Consider the following 20,130-nt stretch of genomic DNA (forward strand, 5'->3'; position numbering starts at 1 on the left):
TTTGCAAACAACAAAAAAAGCTGTTTATTGTATCACCTAATGTAATTAAAAGTACACTGTGTTATATACATTTTTCCAAGTACACAATCACTTATAGTCTCTAGGCATAATTATATAATATTTACATTGTTTTTTTTTTATTAAGTTATTACTAACTTTACTTTACTACAGTATGATTATATCTTATATTTGAATGATCCGTTGCGCGTTTACGCAATAATGAAATAGCAGTTATTGTATAACAGTCCCTCGTCAAAACCAATAAAGATTGTAAAGAATAATAAATTTAACAAAATTATAATTTGTTATTGTAATGTTATATAATTAAAAGTTAATTACCACACAATATATCGAATGATAAAATACTATTGCCAGCCTTCGTACTTAACAGCTTCAATGTTATACATTCACAATGATAGCAATGGTAATGTGTACGTGGTTTACTTGTATTTCTCCCATTATTTCCATATAAATTGGAAGGAAAAATCAAATTTTCTTTTCGTCCTTTCAAGTTCTTTGAATGCACTTGTGCTCTGTTTAATTAAGAATTGTCGTTTCATTGATTCATTCATGTATATAAATGTTTATGAATCGATGATTTTTTGTGAATCGTTGTGCGAATACACTGCAGAAGTTTGCAACAAAAATAATCGCAACAACGTAAGATCATTAACAACACTAGTATTATTTAAAACCCACTTAAAAAAATTCACTTCACTCGTTCGTTGTGTGAGTGTCTTGTTGATCTGATTGCAATTCACCTTCCATTCTTGCTTGCCGTTCTGCTGCTGCTCTCGCTTGTCTTCCTGCACTAGAACGAAGATTTTTTCTTTCTGGAGGAGGTTCTACACTTAATCGTTTTCCACTTCGTACTTTCTTGCCTTTAGTACCTTTGTTATCTTCTTCTATTTCTGATGGAAGTTTCGACGCATCGCTCTTAGTATTTGTAGTACTTTGTTGTGATGTAGTTGCATCTTCCAGGGCTGTTGTTATTGATGTTGTAGATGTAGGTGCAGTTATGGATGTAGGTGTAGGTGTAGGTGTGGGTGTAGATGTAGGCGTAGATGTAGGCGTAGATGTAGGCGTAAGTGTGGGCGTTGGTGTACGTGTGGGTGTTGATGTAGGCGTAACAGTAGATGCAACTGTAACTGTAACTGTAGTCGAGATACTTGTTGTTACTGTAGCAGCTGTTTCATCAATTTCCTTTTTATTATTAGTACTTAAAGATGTTTCACTGAATACATTATTCTCTTCTACGGAACTTTGTTTAGTTGTTGTACTTGATGGTCGTGTTCCATGTTCTACATCAACTGTTGTTACATCTGCTGAAGTTACAGTAGTTGTTACAGCAGTTGTCACAGGTCGTGTGCTAACTTCAATTTCAATTCTTGTCTTCTTATTGACAGGTTCAAGAGTTACTTCAAGCATACTTGGAGTTTGTTGCTCCGAACTTTGATTATGATTCCTTTTGTCACTCAGTCGTTGATCTTCTAGATTTCTTGTTAAAAGTTCTGCACTAGTTCTACTTAAATGCTCCAGGGCTTCTTTCATTTCTTGTTCTTTGTTTTTCCTGTCGGTTCGTCTTTCCGAAAGATCTGCCGCATCATTTTGTTCCAAGGTTTCTCGTTTTTCTGGTTCTATTCTACGTCTTTCTTCATTATGTAACGTCATATCCGTGTACTGTTGTAATGTTATCGTAGGATCGATAGAATATCTGGATTTCTTCTCTGTATCCTTTCGTTTAGTCGTTGATTCGGTAATTGTATCACGTTGCCTCGAGTTACTTGCTGAAGACGCTGGTTTACGCACTGCTGAGGCACTCGAAGTGGATGGATTTAGAAGCCCACATTGGGCAAGACTTTCGTAGGCCGACGATACTCCACCAGGTTGCATTGAGAATGGATTCAAACCACCCAAACCCAACGGTGTGTATAAAAGACTGGGGTTTGGGAAAAAGAAGGGGAATGGTGTCGTTGTTGATATCGTAGACGATGCTGATGAAGTTGAAGGCACCGAAGATTTACTTGTAGGAGGCTCCAATTTATTACGAGATGACTTATTAACATTGCTAATATTAGCAGAACCTGTACTTTTGCTGCTGACAGAACTGACAACAGGATTGGTCTCAGCTGCTGTACTAGTTGCTGTCGCACCTAAAGCAGCTTCCATACCTGCTAGAGATGGTAAACCAAGACCAGCAAGGTTCGCAAATAAAGAATTCGTTAAACTCATATTACTCAGGTTACTCAAATTACCCAGTCCACTCAATGCACCCAGATTGGGTAAACCACCAAATGGCATTAAAAGAGGATTGTTCTTTGGATCAAAATTGCCAAGAGAGAGGCCTGATAGAAGAGAGTTATTCAAATTACCCAGCGAAGGAAAGTTTAAACCTGAAGCCATTGATGTAGCTGCTAAATTAGCTTGATTTGCGGATTGCTGACTAGTAGGACTTGGCATCATGGGAGGTCTTCCTGGGCTTTTACCCTTATTAACATAACTTCTATCATTTCCTGACAATCTTTTTTGTAAATCGTGTGGAAGATTTCCTCGTTCTTTCACAAGTTCGGCCCATTTTGGGTCAACATCAAACATTGGGTTCTCGATCAACCATTGACCTAAGCGCTTTAATTGTGGTGCTTTACTGCCTGTAACCTAAAATAGATGTATGTAAATTAACATATATACAAAATAAGGTATGTAGTCAGTGATAAGTAAATAAAAATGTACATAATTAATTGCACTTACATAATTAATATAAATACATATATAACATAGGAAAAAATAAAATTTTGTATTCAAACCTTTTTGCCTGTTAATCTATTAATTACAGCGACATTCTCTTCTCCAGTCAATTTTTTCCAATCTAATAAAGAAGGATCAACACGCGGCCGCCGTCGTCTTGGTGCGTTTAAATATTCTGCACCTAATTGTTCAGACATAGCAGTTTGCTCAGCTAACCATTTATTCACTTTAGCCTCATGAGAATAGGATCCGATTTTAGAGGAATATTCAGCGACTTTATTAATGTCTGCAATCATCGCTTCATAACTCTTTTTGTGTCCGCTTGCTGATGACGAATGCGTTGAATTGAAATTTGGTTGTTGCTGTTGCTGCTGTTGTTGTTGCTGTTGAGTTTGTTGTTGATGCTGCTGCTGCTTTTTAAATTCGCGATTTTGTTGCTCTGCTTGAACAAGTAAGGCAGAAAAACTATCTTTATGTGAATGTAATGATGGAGGCGGTAAGCCAGAAGTAGAATTTGATGCTCGTGAAGACGGGATCGAGGTAACAGTAATGGAAAACGGTTTCTGAGTACTTGTTGGAGGATTTGGAAGCCCAATCGGCGCTGAAGTTGGAGTAACAGTTACATTTGGTGTAATTGTACTCTTTTTACTATGTTCAGGATAGTGACTACTTTGTTGTTCTTTTGCTGCACTTAATCCTAGTACTATTTCGTCAAGTTTTCTCCGTTTTTTCTCCTTTCCAATTATAGGTTCATCTGTTGGCTTCATAAAAATATAATAAATTTTTGGTTATTATTCATATTTATGTTTTAGATGTTTATATAAATAATTGAATAAATAGTTCATATATTTATACATACACAGTTCTTTCTCTTCATCAATTTGTCTAACATACTATCTAATTTCCCTTTATTACTACTAATTTGTTTGTTTTTATTTGGCATTGAAAAGTCTTGAACCTCGTTCATAATATCTTTATTATTATCTGTACTTGTTTTTGGATATCTAAAATGTAAACATTGTATAAATATTTAATTAAAAACATGTTTTATATTAAAATTATAAATATTATATTTATGAAAAATTATACCCAGCAGATAAATCTATAGGAGTCAAAGTACTCGAAGTCCCAGGAATTACAGTTGGTTTTCCAGGAACTGTATATTTTAAATCAAAGGGTATATTTTGTGTTCGTGTTTGCTGATGCGCTGGAGGTGGTTGAACCGGTGTTGAACGCCTCGATTCTTCCGATTGTGATTCATCATTTATTTCCCATGTATTAGATCCAGATAATACAGTAGGTTTACTTAAAGTCGCAGGAGACTGAGTAACCGTGTGGCTACTACTATTTAATAATGCATGAAGTTTTGCTAAAAATACAAAAACTATATAGTTATTAATCCTTTTAAAGAAAATTAAAAGAGATTATTAGTTTAATTTTTACTAATTTTACCCCTTTCAGTTTCTACATCAATAGCAATATGCCTTTTTCGTTTTTTAGATTGTGAGATATTATTCCCAGTTGTTGTATTGCGTGATATTCCATGATCTGTAGTTATAGTTATCACCTCTGAACATTCTTTTTCATTTGAAGGTACATCTGATTCATCACCAGCACTAAAATTTATAGATACAGGCCATTCTTTGTGTTCAATTGCATGTACGATATGCATCAAACGAGCTTCAATTGCATGTTCCTAAAAAAATTCCCCAAGTCAATTCTAAATGTACATAAAAATATAGGATTCAATTTACCTTTGGCCATTTGATAGTACTGTTACTATTGTGCGATAGAAGTTGCACAACTGTTGGTTCGTTATAATCTACTGTTTTGTCACGGAGAACAAATGTATCAATTTGCGTTAATCGTGACAACGGTTGAATAACTTCCAAATCGGGAAACATTGCTTTAAGTTCTGCTGCTTGAACATTACACTTATCCTCGATTTTGCACACCTTTGCTTTATCTTTGCTTGTATCCCCTGGTTTACTTTCTGGTACTTCTAACTCCTCTTTAACAACTGGGGCATCTATTTTCACACTTACTTTATCACTTTCCGCCGTTATATTTTCATTATTTTCCGTTGATTTTTCTACTATTTCTACAGACTCTTTTTGTTCCAATGAATTTTTTTCATTTATTTCTTGAGTTTGAGACTCTTTTGGTTTTTCTTCTTGAACTTCTTTGTCAGTCTCTGCTGGTATTTCTTTTTCCTTGCTTTGATTTTCTTTCTCTATTTTTATAGGTGTCGCTTCTTCGATATTCGTTGTGACATTACTCGTTTTTGTTTCATCTGTTTTGTTAATTCCTGATATTTGATCAGTTTTAAAAATTTCATTTTTTACTGATTCTATCACTACTTCATTCTTTTCTTCAGTTTTTATTTTCGTAGCGTACTCCTTGTCTGATGACATATTTCTTGCAACAGTTGTAATAGTTAATGCATTACTGATAGGTTTTTCTTCAGTTTTATTTTCAGCCTTTATAATAGTTAATTCTACTTGGCTTTTTTCCAGATCCGTATGTTCTGTTCGCTTTTCCGCGATATTTATATCCTTATCTTTTTTTGCACCCACTTTTTCAATTTTCAAAGTACCTTCACCTTTTTCCAATTTTACAAGTATTTCATCTTTATCGAATTTTAATATGTCTTCTCTGTTTTCAATTTTGATTGCTTTCTCAGATTTATCTGAGACTTTAGACGTTTGGATATTACCATACATATTTTTATTTAGAAGTTTATGAAATGAAAAATCAGGGTCATTTAAAATAGTTATATCAGTTCTTCCCAAACCATGTTTTGCCGCGCCAAGTAATAATTCTTTATCGTGTTTTCCAGGTTGCCACCAATCAGGTGTATCACCTGATGGTTGACATAATGAAAGTCGTTCCTCCAAATGAGGATGAGATAAAATTTCTTCGCGTATTTTGCTCAAAAGATCTACGCGATCTAATATTTGTCTCGCTTTTGCTGGACTGAGATGATCAACAGGAACGTCTGAAAAATCTGAGATATATATATCGTATTTAGTACTTTGATATTTATAATAAATATCAAATACGTGAACAAATTTTATATTTTCAGATTAAAGCATAAAATATGCTGAATAATATTGTATATATAATATCAATGATTGAGTCATAATATTACAGTTTTTAATTGTATATAAATATAATTATAAACATACCATCTTCGTCATTCAATTTAGCGTTACATACTTTTTTACACATTGCTCTAAAAGACATATAATAATCTGTGAGATCATTATCTGTTTTCTTATCAAATCTAGCTATACTTTTAAATTTTGTCCAATCATACTGTGCTTTCTTTCTATCATAATTAACACCGTATGTCGATACAACTCTTAAAAATTCACTTTCTTCACGACGGGACCATTTTGTCTTTTGTTCTTCAATACGAGTTCGTTCTCTTTCCTTTATCATAGCCTCCATCTTTTCTCTTCTTTCCATTTTCTATGTAAAATAAAAGAGTTGATATGTTCTAGATAACACTTTTGTTTTTTTATATTAAATATTTTGAATATAATAACTTACCAAAAGATACATAGCAAGTTGTTGTAAGTCCCATCCTTGCATATTTAAAGGTGGCTCATTCATTGAAGTAGCATGATTTACAGTTGTATCATTTTCCAACCCTGTCTTTGATTTTTGTAATACTTTTACATCTTCCTTTTTCACACTTCGCTGATAGGAAGAAATTACTCGACGTAAACGAGTATTAAGATCGACCACAGACGGCCAAGTCTTTTCGTCGTCTAATAAGCCATCATTTCCTTCATGGCTACTACTAGGTTCAGGTCCAGGTGTATCTGCCTTATTAGGTAAAGCAGGTGAATCAGTAGGTGTTTCTCGATTAAATTTATCAGAATCTTTTGAATCTTTTATCATTCCAAGAGATTCAACATCTTCAATGTCATTCTCTAAACTAGTATCGTCTCTGCTGCTGCTGCTGAAATTTTTAAATATTTTAAGTTAAAACTTAATTTTACATCACATATTTTACATAGTATATCTTTAATCTTTTTAATTTTTACTAAACAAATCTTTCTAGTACGTATTTAATTGTGAAAACATACATATACTTAACCAATTATAAATGTAACAGTTATTTTGAAACTATAATTTAAAAGTGTATAATATCAAAACTAAAAAGATTTTCATGATTACCACTTTAAAATGCTGCGGATACTAAAAATTTACGTTATAAACAGAAGTTATTAAGTATATATAACAATAATGTATTGACTGTTTATAAGAAACACTTAAATAATCATTGTATATTGGTATATTATATGCATCATCCGTCTCCACTGTAAATAAAAGCTAGTAGAAAGTAATATCTTAAAACAGGTAAAAATACGAAATTCCTTCACTGTTAAGGTACGAATAAAAGTATGAATAAAATGAAAAGGAAAATTTATACACTAATTCTAGCAGAGGCATTATCTTAAGCAAATTTAAACAGCATGCAAGCCATATATGTTAGAATGAAACAGCAGTGGCACATAGATATATATATATATATAAAACAACGTAAAAAGAATAGTTACTTACTTATTTTGTGTGGTCTGAGACTGGGAAGGGGGAGGGCAGCTTGTAATGAAAGAAAGCGCGGGATCAATCCTCATCTGGTCGTAATTCTCGTAGCCGTGTTTGTAGCAGCCAACTATTAAGGATTTGTCTGCTTGGGAGTCCCACCACTTCGCTGGCCGTTCCGTCAACTGTGGAGGGTTTATCCGCAACGCACTGTAGGGCGGTTTCATTTACAATTTGCCAATTTATGTATGCCAATCGTTTAGATTATAAAAGATTTATATTTTCATGAATTTTAATAGAATCGTAAATTACAATGTTTGTTGTTAAATAAACATAGAAAAGAGGCATATTATATTAGATAATATTTAAGGAATCGTTATTTATTTTTCTCGTCCCTTTCGCTCTCAATTAAGTATAAACGTAAGTAAACTTTTCAAACTTCCTATTCTGTTTGCCCCTTTAATACAGTGCACTGCTTTATAGCTGTCTCTTACCATGATGTTGCTGAGTTGACCATCTTTGACCATAGTAAGCCGTACAAAGTGTTTACAGTAATTTAAAAATCGTGTATATATTCATATACATGTTTATAAAATAGGATGGGAAAATTTTTATATTAGTAATATAGGATCAGCAATTAATAGCTATTTATAGAGCTACAAAATAAACATGGTTTAGCTCTATGAGCATTCCTCATACAATTACAGCTCCCAGGATAAACAAATACATTGCGCATGCAACTATGAAGCTCCGTATAAGCGTGTAAGTAAGTGCATGATATTCTATGATAGTCAGTAGAGCGTAGAATAATGGAGATTTAAAAGTAAGTAAATATATATAAGTTTATAAGTGTATGTGTATACGCGCGCGCGCGCGTGTTTATATATATATACATATATATAATATATATACATATAAAATCACTAACCTGACATGGACGCCATCAGATATATGCTGGACTAAGTCTCCAATAATCTCATGTTTGATATAGTAAAGCATTCGCACGCGTAACAGTACTCTGTACACAATACAAAAATTATTTACAAAATTTTAATAAAATTAAGCAGTACTTTCAACTAAAAATATTTTTTAACAAATTTTATCATAAAAAAGATTGTTGTGTTTGATGTACGTACTTATTTGCATGACGACTCAAGTGTTTCCTGTAATTACTTTCAAGAAATATGTCTCCGTCATACTTTTCAGCGTTACTCCAATGATTAGGATCATTTGGACCTCCATTGATCATTGATCCCCGTGTTTCTCTACCTTCTCTAACTCGCCCTTTTTTCTTTTGTCTATTATTTCGTCCACTAGTATTAACACATACAGTCTTGATCTTTTCTCCATTTTCTACAGGCGTAATAAGATCACAGATGAAGTTACGAATTTTTTCATCGCCGCGATAGTAACGGAGACAATAGAGTAAAATGACTCGTGCACAATCTTCAACATCAACTTCACGCCATCCTCGACGAAACTGACTGTGTTGAAGAATCTCTTCCCATCGACCCCATCCAAACGTTAGTAAGCCTCGTTCGACTTTAAAACATTCGCTTCGTGCCCAACTTCCATATACCACCTCACCTTCCCGAGGAACATACTCATCGCAGAATTTCCGTGTCTTCTTACCAAATTTATCTCTTCGCTTTTTACCTTATAATGATAAAAAAACATATTACTACATACCTTATTATAAACTTAATATTAAGATAAAATATAGATGTGTGGAAGTTCAATTCTTTATAATGTAAATATAAATAATTCTGTAGTAATGGCAAGCAACATTACAAATATAGCTCGAAGGAAGATAGTATTTATGTTGTGAGTTCACGAGACAGAAGTTGATATTCTTTCGAAATTTACAAATATACATATGTAGAAACAATTACTTATTTTGAAAAATGAGAAATAAATTGAATTAGTAAATTAAGAAATGGAGGATAAAATATTGAATAAACATTAAGAAACTTTTACTCAATTAATATGCTAAAAGATGTATTAAAAATATTAATAAACAATTATTAAATAATAAAACAATATCTACATTAATTAAATAATAAAATTAACTGCATTAGATTCTTATCATGATAGTTTATGTTATTTGTATCTAGTGAATAATCTATGTTCATGAATGTTGTATAAATTATGTAAAGAAACACCTATTCAATTTGCCATGCATTACACAAATACAATGTCCTAAACTTATGTTACAACAAGGATTTTTTTATAATATGTAAGAATGAAATATATTTAAACATTTTAATTTTTGGCAAACACACCAATAAAAACAGTTTATAGAACAGGAATAACATATTTTAAACATTATTATGATAATATTAATGGTGTAGGCATACATGCACGTGATTATGCTTATATGTGTATGTGACATTCACTGAATAAAAATAATAGAAAAGTATGTACATATATCTAGCGTATTTAACGTTTTTATGGAAATTTATTTGTAAAAACTTCAAAACCAAAGAAATTAATTGAGAATGTATACCATAAAATTTTTGTGTTATGTTGTTAATTTGTTTTGTTGGAAAACTAAAAAAAACTAAGATTATTTCACTTTTTTAAACTATTCTAAAATCCTTTAATAAATCCCGAGTTTCTCATAAACATGAACGTAAATAGAAAAAGGATCTTAATACAACAAAATATCACTTGACGAATATATATATATATTCTGCTACTAAAAATAAATTATATATTTACAATTATATGTTGAACACAACACAGTGAAGTTAGTATCTACAAAGTTTGATAATTCAATATTTATACCAATATTTTAATATGTTCTACTATACAAAAATTAAGGAACTTTTACAAATAAAAAGATATTAAAACGAATAACTGTTTTGCTAGTTTTATAAGGATAAAAGGCATGAAATATTTGAAACAGGATATTTAAATGTGACCCAATACCTTTGTAATTATCGTAGGATAATTCCATTCCAGGTATCACGTTAATTTGATGAAGTTAAGAACGGTATTGTCTTTTAACATGCACTAAGAATGAACATACCTCTACCTGTTAACCCACTACTTGTTTCATCGTCGCTATTATCATCAGAACTATCAAGATCTGACATAACGACAGATTCGTCATGGCCATATCGTTTGATTTGTGTTCTTCGCCTTGGTTCTGATATCACTAATTCGTCTTCTTCTTTTTTCTCTGTTGTATCAATCTCAGCTTTCTTTGCCCATTTCTTCCAAAAATCTGGGTCATCAATATTTATATCCGATCTATTAGATGAGCATGCAAAACTAGCTTTTGAAAATGTCGATCCTTTCTCTGCTTCTATCGTAATAATCTATATAATTGAATTTTTCTAAATTAGTAAACACACATAAAAATGCAGAACTTTTAGCTAACGAAACAATAGTTCACTTACTTGTGTTCTTCGTTCAAGTATTTGTTCTATATCTTCCTCACAAAATTTATCTCCTGCATTATCGTCATCCATAATAGCACCATAAGCACCTTTTTTTAATAAATCTTCTATCTCCTTTTTAGTCAACTGTTTATTACTTGGATCTTTACCTCCTTGACTTGTATTCATAGATTGCAAAATTGCTTTATCTAATCCAAGTTTCAAAGAAGCTTTATCAAACATTTCCCTTTCATAAGTATTTCGGCAAAGTAATCGATATACTTTCACCATTTTTTGTTGACCAATTCTATGACATCGAGCTTGAGCCTGCATACAAATTTAATATATGTATTTGTAATTTAACAACGCATACAATATTCTAGTTATTGTTTCACGTATAAGTACAAAAATTCAATAGTTTTACTAAAATAGAGTAAATTTAATTAAAACCTGTAAATCATTTTGTGGATTCCAATCACTATCATATATAATAACAGTATCTGCTGCTGTAAGATTAATTCCAAGACCTCCTGCTTTAGTACAAAGAAGAAAAACGAATCTGTCGGAGTCAGGTTTACTATAACGATCAATTGCAGCTTGTCTTAAATTTCCCCGAATTCGACCATCAATTCTTTCATACGGATACCTAAACAAATATTTTTGATAAAGGTATAAATATCGTAAAAGAATATTTACAATAAAGTAAAAATCAATAATTCTTACTTTTTATATAATAAATAATCTTCCAATAGATCTAAACATTTCACCATCTGACTAAATATTAACACTCTATGACCACTGGCTTTGAGTTTTGGCAGTAACTTATCGATTAATACCATTTTTCCAGAGCTATTTACTAGTGCATGGTAATAAGCTTCTGAATCTTCCTTTTCACCAGTTTTGTAATCCAATTGTATTTGATCTTCTGCACCATTAAGTAGGAATGGATGGATACAGCACTTTCTTAATTCCATCATTGTATTCATGAGATTCGGAATGTTAGCTGATGTGGTTCCTTTTGCGAGGAAAGAGAAATTCCTTTCAAGAATGCCACGATAATATTTTTTTTGTATATTTGTTAATTCCACCTGAACGATGAAAGGGCATAATTTATTATAAATTATTTATTAATTTTCAAATATACATAAACAAACTTGTGTTAATAATATTAGTCACCTCAACTACTGTTTCTTCCTTTGGAGCTAACGATTTCTCTACATCTTCCTTAAGTCGACGTAGCATCATTGGCTTCAAGAGAAGTTGTAGCTTATGGACTTCACTTTCACTACTCAAATTACCAAATTCTTTAAGGAATGCTTCACTACTAGAAAACTGCACTGGTTCGAGAAAATTCAATAATGAAAAAAGCTCATTGACATTATTTTGTAAAGGTGTGCCAGATAAAAGGACTCTATGTTCTAAATTTAATTGTCTAAGACCTTCAAGTAATTTGCAATTTCTATTTTTTAGCCTATGAGCTTCGTCTATAACACAGAGTCTCCAATTATAGCCCCGTAATTCGTTAAAATCTGTTATAATTATTTCAAACGTAGTTATCAGTACATTAAATTTGATTAAATCTTTAATTTGCTGTCCTTTTTCATTTTTATAATAAACTTCATATTCTTGAAGCATAGTTCGACTTGCTGCACTGTAAGTAAAAGACTTCATAGTAAAATGTATTTTATTTTCAAATATGAAACTGCGAAAAAATTGTACTTACGATCCGTGATATACTACAACATTCATGTCCGTCCAACTTTCAAATTCACGTTGCCAATTTGGAATGGTTGAGAGTGGAGCTATTATTAAAAATGGTCCACGAATGCCATATTTGTATACTGCATCCACAAATGTCAAAGACTGAATTGTTTTTCCTAAACCCATTTCATCGGCAAGAATGCAATTATGTCCATTATACCACGAGAAAAGCAACCAATTAAGGCCTTCTAATTGATACGGTCGCAAACTGTTATTATTTTTATAAATTGGTGATTCCTCTAACTTTACCCACGCTGACGCATTTGGTTTCTTTTTGGGCTAAATAGATATTAATAATTATTTTGATGTTAAACATTATATTATATAATTATAATATTATAATATACTAATATAATAACATATTACCTTCCATTGATCCTTAGGAGGTACTTTATTAAACTTTATAAATTGAGCTATTTTTTCTGGATCAACATCTTCTTCTAATTCCCATGTGGAATCTTCATATTGAAGAGATCGCCATTTGACTAAATAGTGTTTTAAAGTTTCTCCAGTTGTTGGATCAGTATGTGTTGCTTCATCAAGCACTCTATCTACTTCTACAAAATCTGGATTAAATGGATCATCCTCGGTCTAAAAAAAGAACCATAACTTTGATTATTCATATCTACCTATCTAATATTAAGAAATAAAATATCAAAACTGTTGTAAAATATACAGGTACAAAATAATTACATTTTCGAAGATATTAGTGTTTTGTTGTTGTTTTTGCTTGAATCTTTTCAGCTTGGCTTGAATTCTTTTATCGCCCTTGTATAATTCTTCTTCAGTCCTCCATTCACAATGCAAATAAGAAAAATTTCTATATTTAACAAAATACTCCTCAACTTCTACTATTTGAGGCTTCACATCTGCTACTGCATTTTCTTGTTTAGATTCTGTAATTGTTCCTTCACTTTTACTTTTATCTTTTACATCATTGATACTTTTGTCTTCGGAAGTCTCAGTATCATCTTCATCCTTATTACTCGTTTCTGAGACTGATTCTTTTTCAGATGTTTCTTCTTTTGACTCATTTTCCCCTTCTTTATTTTTTGTATCAGGAGCACTATTATCATTTTTTTCAGCAGATGTCTCAGTTTTCACTTCTGGAACAGTAGGTTTGACTTCTCTTTTACCTATGCGAGAACACAATATATGTTGCACAACCATGGAATCTTCATCTGTTGTATTCTATAATGCATAAAAATTACTACTTTAAAATTTTTGCGAATACAATTTTAATATATAAAGAATATGATATTAACATAATACATACAATATACACAAAGTTAGGTTTATTGGGCCCAACTTCACCACCTTCATTATCTTTTTTGACAGAAACAGGTTTTGCGGTATTTGTACCCTCTACTTTTTTAGAAAGCTGAGCATCCTGAAGAGGTACATCATCATCTGAAAATCTAAGCATTACATCGTCCACATATTTCTTACGATGCGTATTTCTTGCTGAACGCCTTTTATTATCATCTCCAGCTTCTGGTGATGGCGGAGGCGTTGCAGCTAATTCTTCACCGTCAGAATCGGGCGCAATTCGACTTTTTCGTTTTCTAATAAAATTTGGCAAATTAATGAGATAAAGAAGAATGTATTAAAAAAGAAATTACAAATAAGAAATACAATTACTTATCAATATTCAATATTTTAAAATAACATACTTCGAACTTCTAGGTGATTTCCCTAATGAAACCTTCCCAACCGATCTTTTACGAGCAGCAGCCTTTTTCTTATTAGGTGTAGCAGTTTCTGTAACTGTGCCGACATCTGAATTTTCTTCTTTCTTTTCATCTGCTGGACTATCCTCTGAGTCTCCTTTTTGTTTATTTTGATCTTTTGTTTCAGTTACTAATGGCTCAGTAGTTGAAGAGTGTACTTGTTCCTGATCACTTTGGATGGATGGTTCAGGTGGTTTTGTATCTGATTCTTTAATTGCACTTGAATCAGAGACTGCAGTTTCTTCATTTTCTTGAATAACTTCATCATCAGCTGATTCAGAATGATTAGTTTTTCTGTAAAGATAGAAAGTATTCAAAGAAATAATTACTGTTCTAACACATGAAAATTAAGAGGTAATATTTACAAAATAACTTACTTTCTATTACGTTTTGTTGAATCTTTGTCTTTATTTCTCTTTCTTGGTACTTTTGGAGATTTTGCTTCCTTTGGTGGTTTTGGTTCTTTCTTAACTTTCGGCTCTTTTGGCTCTTTTGGTTCTTTTGGCTCCTTTGGCTCCTTTGGCTTACGCGGTTTTCTGGTAGGCGGCCGCGACTTCCTGCCTTTACTCCATTCTTCTTCTATATCGCCAGAAGATGGTTTAATATCCTCAGAATCTGCTGCGCTATCAACAATATTGCTACTGTCTCCAGGAGTTACTTGGTTATCCGATAATGGTTGTTCTGGCTGTTGCTGAGTAACTGCTGCTGGAGTAATTGCTTCTTTATCAGCCTTTTTCCTACTCTTTTTAGCCCTAGGTGTGCCTTTACTACGACCACGACCAGTAGTACTTGAAACCTATTTATAAAAGGATTAAAGCAAATTCATTAAAAAGATTCCCCTTATTTATAATAATATATTGTTTATATATAACAAAAATAAAATATAATAATTTACCTGTGGACTATCAACAACAGCTGTTGCTGTAAACATTGGGGTTTGCAATATGCATTGTGGTCCACCATTACACTGATCATTAGTCTCATGTTGTTGCAGAGCTTGCAATTTTTCTTGTATAGAAACAATTTTTTCTTGATTCTCACTTGCTGGGGGCATACAATATAATTCTTGCAGTTGCTGTTGCAGTGCAGCTTTTTCTTGGTGATGTGTAACTGGAGCACATGAATTACCAAAACCAGCAGATGTAACTGCTGTTGATGTTGGATTTTGTGGCATGTTATACATATTTGGCATAGTGCTACCACTAACAATATCACCACCAGAGGGATACTGTTGACCAGAACCCACTAACATTTCATTTGAATAAATGTTATTTTTTTGAATATTTGTGTATTCTGTGAAATTTTGTTGCACTTGGTGAGGAGTTTGTGAATTTGGCACTGATACTGCAGTTTGATGAGATGGTAATACTATATTATTGCTTTGATTAACTGTAGGAATTTGTTGTTGGTGTGTAGGTTGAACTTGATTAGGCTGGTTTTGTATTTGAGGAGCTGAATTTTGTAAAGGTGCCTGTACCTGTGACAACTGAGATGAAACTACTGGTGCATTCTGAGGAATTATACCGACTTGCGAAGTTATATGTGGTTGAGGTTGCTGTGTTGATTGAACCTGACTTATACAACTTGAAGCTGGTTGAGGTGGTGGTGGTGGCTGTACCAATTGAGGTTGTGAAATTTGTGGCTGTGATATTGAAGATTGTTGAGACTGAGTAATCGATGGTTGCTGTTGAGAAGTATTTATTTGTTGCAATTGTTGTTGGGGAGATGATTGTTGAGCTGTTTGAGGTTGTTGTACTTGGCTTATTTGTGGCTGTTGTGAAGATTGCAGTGACTGTTGAGGCTGTACTGGAGATTGTTGTGCTGATACTACTTGTGGCTGATTCATATGAAGTTGTACTGGTTGTTGTGGACAATTAATAGGTTGCTGTTGATTGTGCTGCTGCTGCTGCTGCTGCACTGCTTGATTGCTAACTGCAGGTTGTTGAGGGTGTGCAGTTGCATTACTATTGGTTGGACAATTTACTGGAGTCAGCTCTAAATGTTGATCATTTGGTTTCTTATCACATGTATTCTGATTCTCAATAGTAGAAACAGGAGTCTGAACTTGATTTTGTGTCAATTGTTGTTGAGATATTGTTGAAATACTTGAACAATCAACATTTCCATTTGTACTAGAAGCTGGTAATGATTGTACAGTTTCCTGAGATATTTTCCCAGATGTATGCTCTAAAGGCGAATTATTTTGTGAACTATTTTGCATCAAAGTATCAGCTTGTTGGTTAAGCACATCTTGTTGTTCTTGAACATTTTGATGTAATGTTTCAGTCTCTGACTTTGAAGGTTCTATTGTGTTATGAACAGAATCCGTAGGATCTCTAACTGTAGTTTCTGCAACATTATGAATAGTTTCTGTTCCAGTTACTGGAAACATTGATGGGCTTTGTTCAGATACTGGAGGTTGAGTTTCTACTATACTTCTATCTTCATTCACATTTGGCCTTATTTGTTGCTGCTGTTGTTGTGGATGTGACCACTGAGTTGGCATTGGCATTCTAGGACCTGTTATTGGTGACATAGAATTTTGTGCGGTCGACTGAGATAAAACATTTGGTGTTTGCGACATTGATGGACGTGTCTGAAACTGATTATAATCTTGACTTGAAACGTTCGAATTTGTTACAGAAGCACCTGGAATCACCATCTGCTCCAGTGCTTGAAGAGTAGTTTGTTGCGATGTTGGATTCATCTGCATTGAAGTTGGAGGACAAGGTGACACAGACATTGTACCAGGTTGGTTTGACTGTTGATGTGGAAGTTGAACATGTGGATGTGGAGATAATGTATTAGGTTTAGCTGGTGACATAATAGGTCTAGGAGACATTTGCTGTTGTACTGCAGGTGGTCGCGGCGACATCTGAGGTCTAGGTGACATTTGAGGTGACAACTGTGGAAAAGCTGCACGATATTGGGGACTTGTGGCATGTTTGGCTGTGCCAAATTGCGTTGTAGGTCCAGAATGTTGAGGCTGATTGAACATTGAAGTTGCATGATGAGAATATTGAGAGTCTATTGGTTGTTGCTGTTGTGTATTAGGATGTTGTGAATGTTGAGGATACTGTTGAGGATGTGAAGGATGTGTTTGATGAGTTGGATGAGACGGATGATGATGTGGCATCCTTTGTGGTGGTTGTTGAGTTTGTTGTTGCTGCTGCTGCTGCTGTTGTTGCTGCTGATGAATAGCTGAGGCAAAGCCTGGATACCCAGGAGATGTTTGATACATTGTAACAGAACTTCCTTGCTGGTAATGCTGCTGTTGTCCAACCATATGTTGATAAACACTACCTGTTCCACCAGCTTGCATTGCTTGATGTGGCACACCCATATTTCCTATCATACTTTGCTGATTACTAAAATGTTGTTGTTGCTGTAATTTTTGATTCATCACTCCACTTTGATCTTGTTGATGAGAATACTGTGGAGGTATATGTTGTCGGAAAGTACCAGGTTGTGGTGCCATCTGATTATAATGTCTCTGCATTTGTGGATAAGCGCCTCCACTACCTGGCCAACCTTGCATACTTGGATCTATAGACATATTCGCTCTAGTCATTGAATGCTGTTGCTCCATTGAATACATGTTATCATTATAATTAGGATATTGTCCTCCACTACCAGGATGAGGCCCTCTATGTTGTGGTGCCATATTTCGAGCTTGATTTTGAAATGCTCCAGGCACCATAGCACGCTGTGGTGCACCATTGTCAAACGTACCAAGATTTTGATTAAACATGTTGCGTTGCGATGGATTTTGCAATTGATTAGCACTTCCAAAATCAGATCCACCAAACGAAGTTAATTTTTGAAGTGGAGATTCTTGAGATATATAAGATTGACTAATATAACTCCCTCCTCCATTAACACCAGTGTTTGGACCATCTCTAGATACTACCACAGAATTAGTTGTGCCTGCAGGGTCAAAATGATCGTTCCCCCCGAGGTCAGGAAGAGCATCAAGCATCGAGCCACTAACATCTTCACCAAACAAATCGTACGAGTCCATGTCTATGCTGCAGGACTCTTCGCCTCTATTTCAGGCTCAAGAGAATATCTTATAGTCTCTCTTTCAGACATTAACGTGCCCATTGTTAATCCACGTTTTTTTTGCCTGAAACAATGTTTATTAAAATTGCATTAAATATTTATTTTATTTTTATGTATATAAAATTTAATGTTCTAATTCATTTCTACAATATTTAGATTATTTTTATAATTTTCAGTATTAGATATTATATGATGACATTGACAAATGCCAAAGGGAAAAAGCTATACGCTTATGGCTTAATTTCTCATAATCGCTATAACCTTTTCCCCTTGGAATATGTCCTAATATGATTTCCAGATACAGGAAATAGAAACACAAATAAAGTCCACATTTTTGTAGAATATAGATATATATAAAAATTATTATTTATAAACATCTTCATGTTGATACTTATGTAATATTAAAATATTATATATTATATATTATATACTTAATTACAAATTTTAGTCACTTACAAAAAAATAACACAAAACTATATAGAATATCATTTTATGTCAATCACAATAAAAGTATGATTTAATAATTTTAACTAGTTTTACATTTATAATTATTACATTTTAATAATCAATATATTGATTAGTATTTGCAATATATATTTTTATAGAACTTGTAATCTCTTGTTGATTTAAATTTACCACAAAAATAATATTTTTATTTATAATAATTAATATAAAAGTCATAATTGCTATAATTTAATAATTACTGTATTTATTTTTTCTAAAAATACAAGCATTACATTATATACAGTTTCATTTGTACATTTTTTATCAACCTAGATTTAAATTGTTATATTACACATTGGACATACCTACTTATATATGCTTGTATATATTCATTAATATGATCAAATTAACATAACCTAACACTAAAAAGAGATATGATAATTACAATATGAGCATAACAAAATGTATATAAATTATACATACAAAAATTAAAAGTAATTTCAAGATAATTTTACAGATTTGCTAAAACCAATAGAAAATAATTATTTTATGTTAAAATGATGAAATCTGTCAGCATATCGAAAATATATAATAGGGCTACTTAAAACCATTTAAAAAATATAAAAAATGGATATAAATTGCAAAAAAATAATGTATATTATTGTTTATTAAAAAGTTATAGATCTGGTACGTTTTTCATTTAAAACGAATAATAAAAGATTCAAGCATGCTGTTAACCAGTACAGACAATAAAAGGAACATTTTTTTTTAAGTAACAATATGGTATTATTGCACATTGCTGACACGCTGGTAAAATTGCAAAACCGATATGTAAAAATCTTCAAATATTGATACATGCACATGAACACAAAGCGAAAAAGAAACTCGAAAAAAAAAGAAGAGAAAACACCTTACAAACCTGATGCACTGACAGCGGCACTATAATATACGAAAGGAAATTCTTGCTCTTATTAGGATACGAACTAAAAACGCACACATTAAGTATATTACAAGGGTGAACAAGAAGAAACTGTTAAGATAGGTATAGAAAGTTCTCACACTTTATTGCGAGCGTAATTTTATTATCGACAAAATTTCTCTTTCAAATTCGTAGAATTTGAACGCACGCCGAGTTAAATACGAGTATAGTAATAATATCAGGGGGAATCGAAGCGACTCGGTGAAAAAAAAGCACGGATCGTCGGAAAGTACGCCATTATCGTGAGAGATTTCCGTTTGGGCTTCCAAGAGAACTCTCGTAGCGGCCACCGCGACGCTCGATATTCAAGCACCAAAGCGTCACTTCACTTCGCACAATTCACTATTTCTTTCTATATTTCGTAGAAAACGCGTTTCGAAACATATATTACTTGATGGATGTAGTTATATGTTAATGTTTTATCGAAAAACCACCCTTGTTTGCGCGCGCGTATACAAGATTTTCATCG

The 20,130-nt window shown here is 32.8% G+C and overlaps 1 protein-coding gene across 8 annotated transcripts in view; it reads right to left on the reverse strand.

The window, feature by feature from the left end:
- LOC100744744 (chromodomain-helicase-DNA-binding protein 7) overlaps positions 1–20,130 on the reverse strand; it is a 24,506-nt gene continuing 4,376 nt past the window's right edge. For 2 of the 8 annotated variants that reach the window (XM_012391970.3, XM_012391973.3), the window contains exons 2-24: positions 15,072–18,302; positions 14,554–14,972; positions 14,120–14,470; positions 13,723–14,011; positions 13,140–13,637; positions 12,813–13,037; positions 12,409–12,725; positions 11,862–12,336; positions 11,409–11,773; positions 11,136–11,331; positions 10,707–11,012; positions 10,334–10,625; positions 8,439–8,958; positions 8,231–8,320; positions 7,321–7,512; positions 6,301–6,715; positions 5,934–6,219; positions 4,500–5,752; positions 4,198–4,441; positions 3,835–4,114; positions 3,605–3,749; positions 2,805–3,506; positions 715–2,655 (exon numbers count right to left, since the gene is read on the reverse strand). In XM_012391970.3, the coding sequence (XP_012247393.1) occupies positions 715–2,655; positions 2,805–3,506; positions 3,605–3,749; positions 3,835–4,114; positions 4,198–4,441; positions 4,500–5,752; positions 5,934–6,219; positions 6,301–6,715; positions 7,321–7,512; positions 8,231–8,320; positions 8,439–8,958; positions 10,334–10,625; positions 10,707–11,012; positions 11,136–11,331; positions 11,409–11,773; positions 11,862–12,336; positions 12,409–12,725; positions 12,813–13,037; positions 13,140–13,637; positions 13,723–14,011; positions 14,120–14,470; positions 14,554–14,972; positions 15,072–18,197 (12,927 nt within the window). In that variant the 5' untranslated portion in view covers positions 18,198–18,302. Of the gene's footprint in view, positions 2,656–2,804; positions 3,507–3,604; positions 3,750–3,834; positions 4,115–4,197; positions 4,442–4,499; positions 5,753–5,933; positions 6,220–6,300; positions 6,716–7,320; positions 7,513–8,230; positions 8,321–8,438; positions 8,959–10,333; positions 10,626–10,706; positions 11,013–11,135; positions 11,332–11,408; positions 11,774–11,861; positions 12,337–12,408; positions 12,726–12,812; positions 13,038–13,139; positions 13,638–13,722; positions 14,012–14,119; positions 14,471–14,553; positions 14,973–15,071; positions 18,303–19,601; positions 20,125–20,130 lie in introns of those variants that run through there. The other 6 variants (XM_033323834.1, XM_012391974.3, XM_012391976.3 and 3 more) reach the window with 6 other exon arrangements.

This window comes from Bombus impatiens, unplaced genomic scaffold (genome assembly GCF_000188095.3).
Source record: "Bombus impatiens unplaced genomic scaffold, BIMP_2.2 scf_1275, whole genome shotgun sequence".
Classification (NCBI taxonomy): domain Eukaryota; kingdom Metazoa; phylum Arthropoda; class Insecta; order Hymenoptera; family Apidae; genus Bombus; species Bombus impatiens.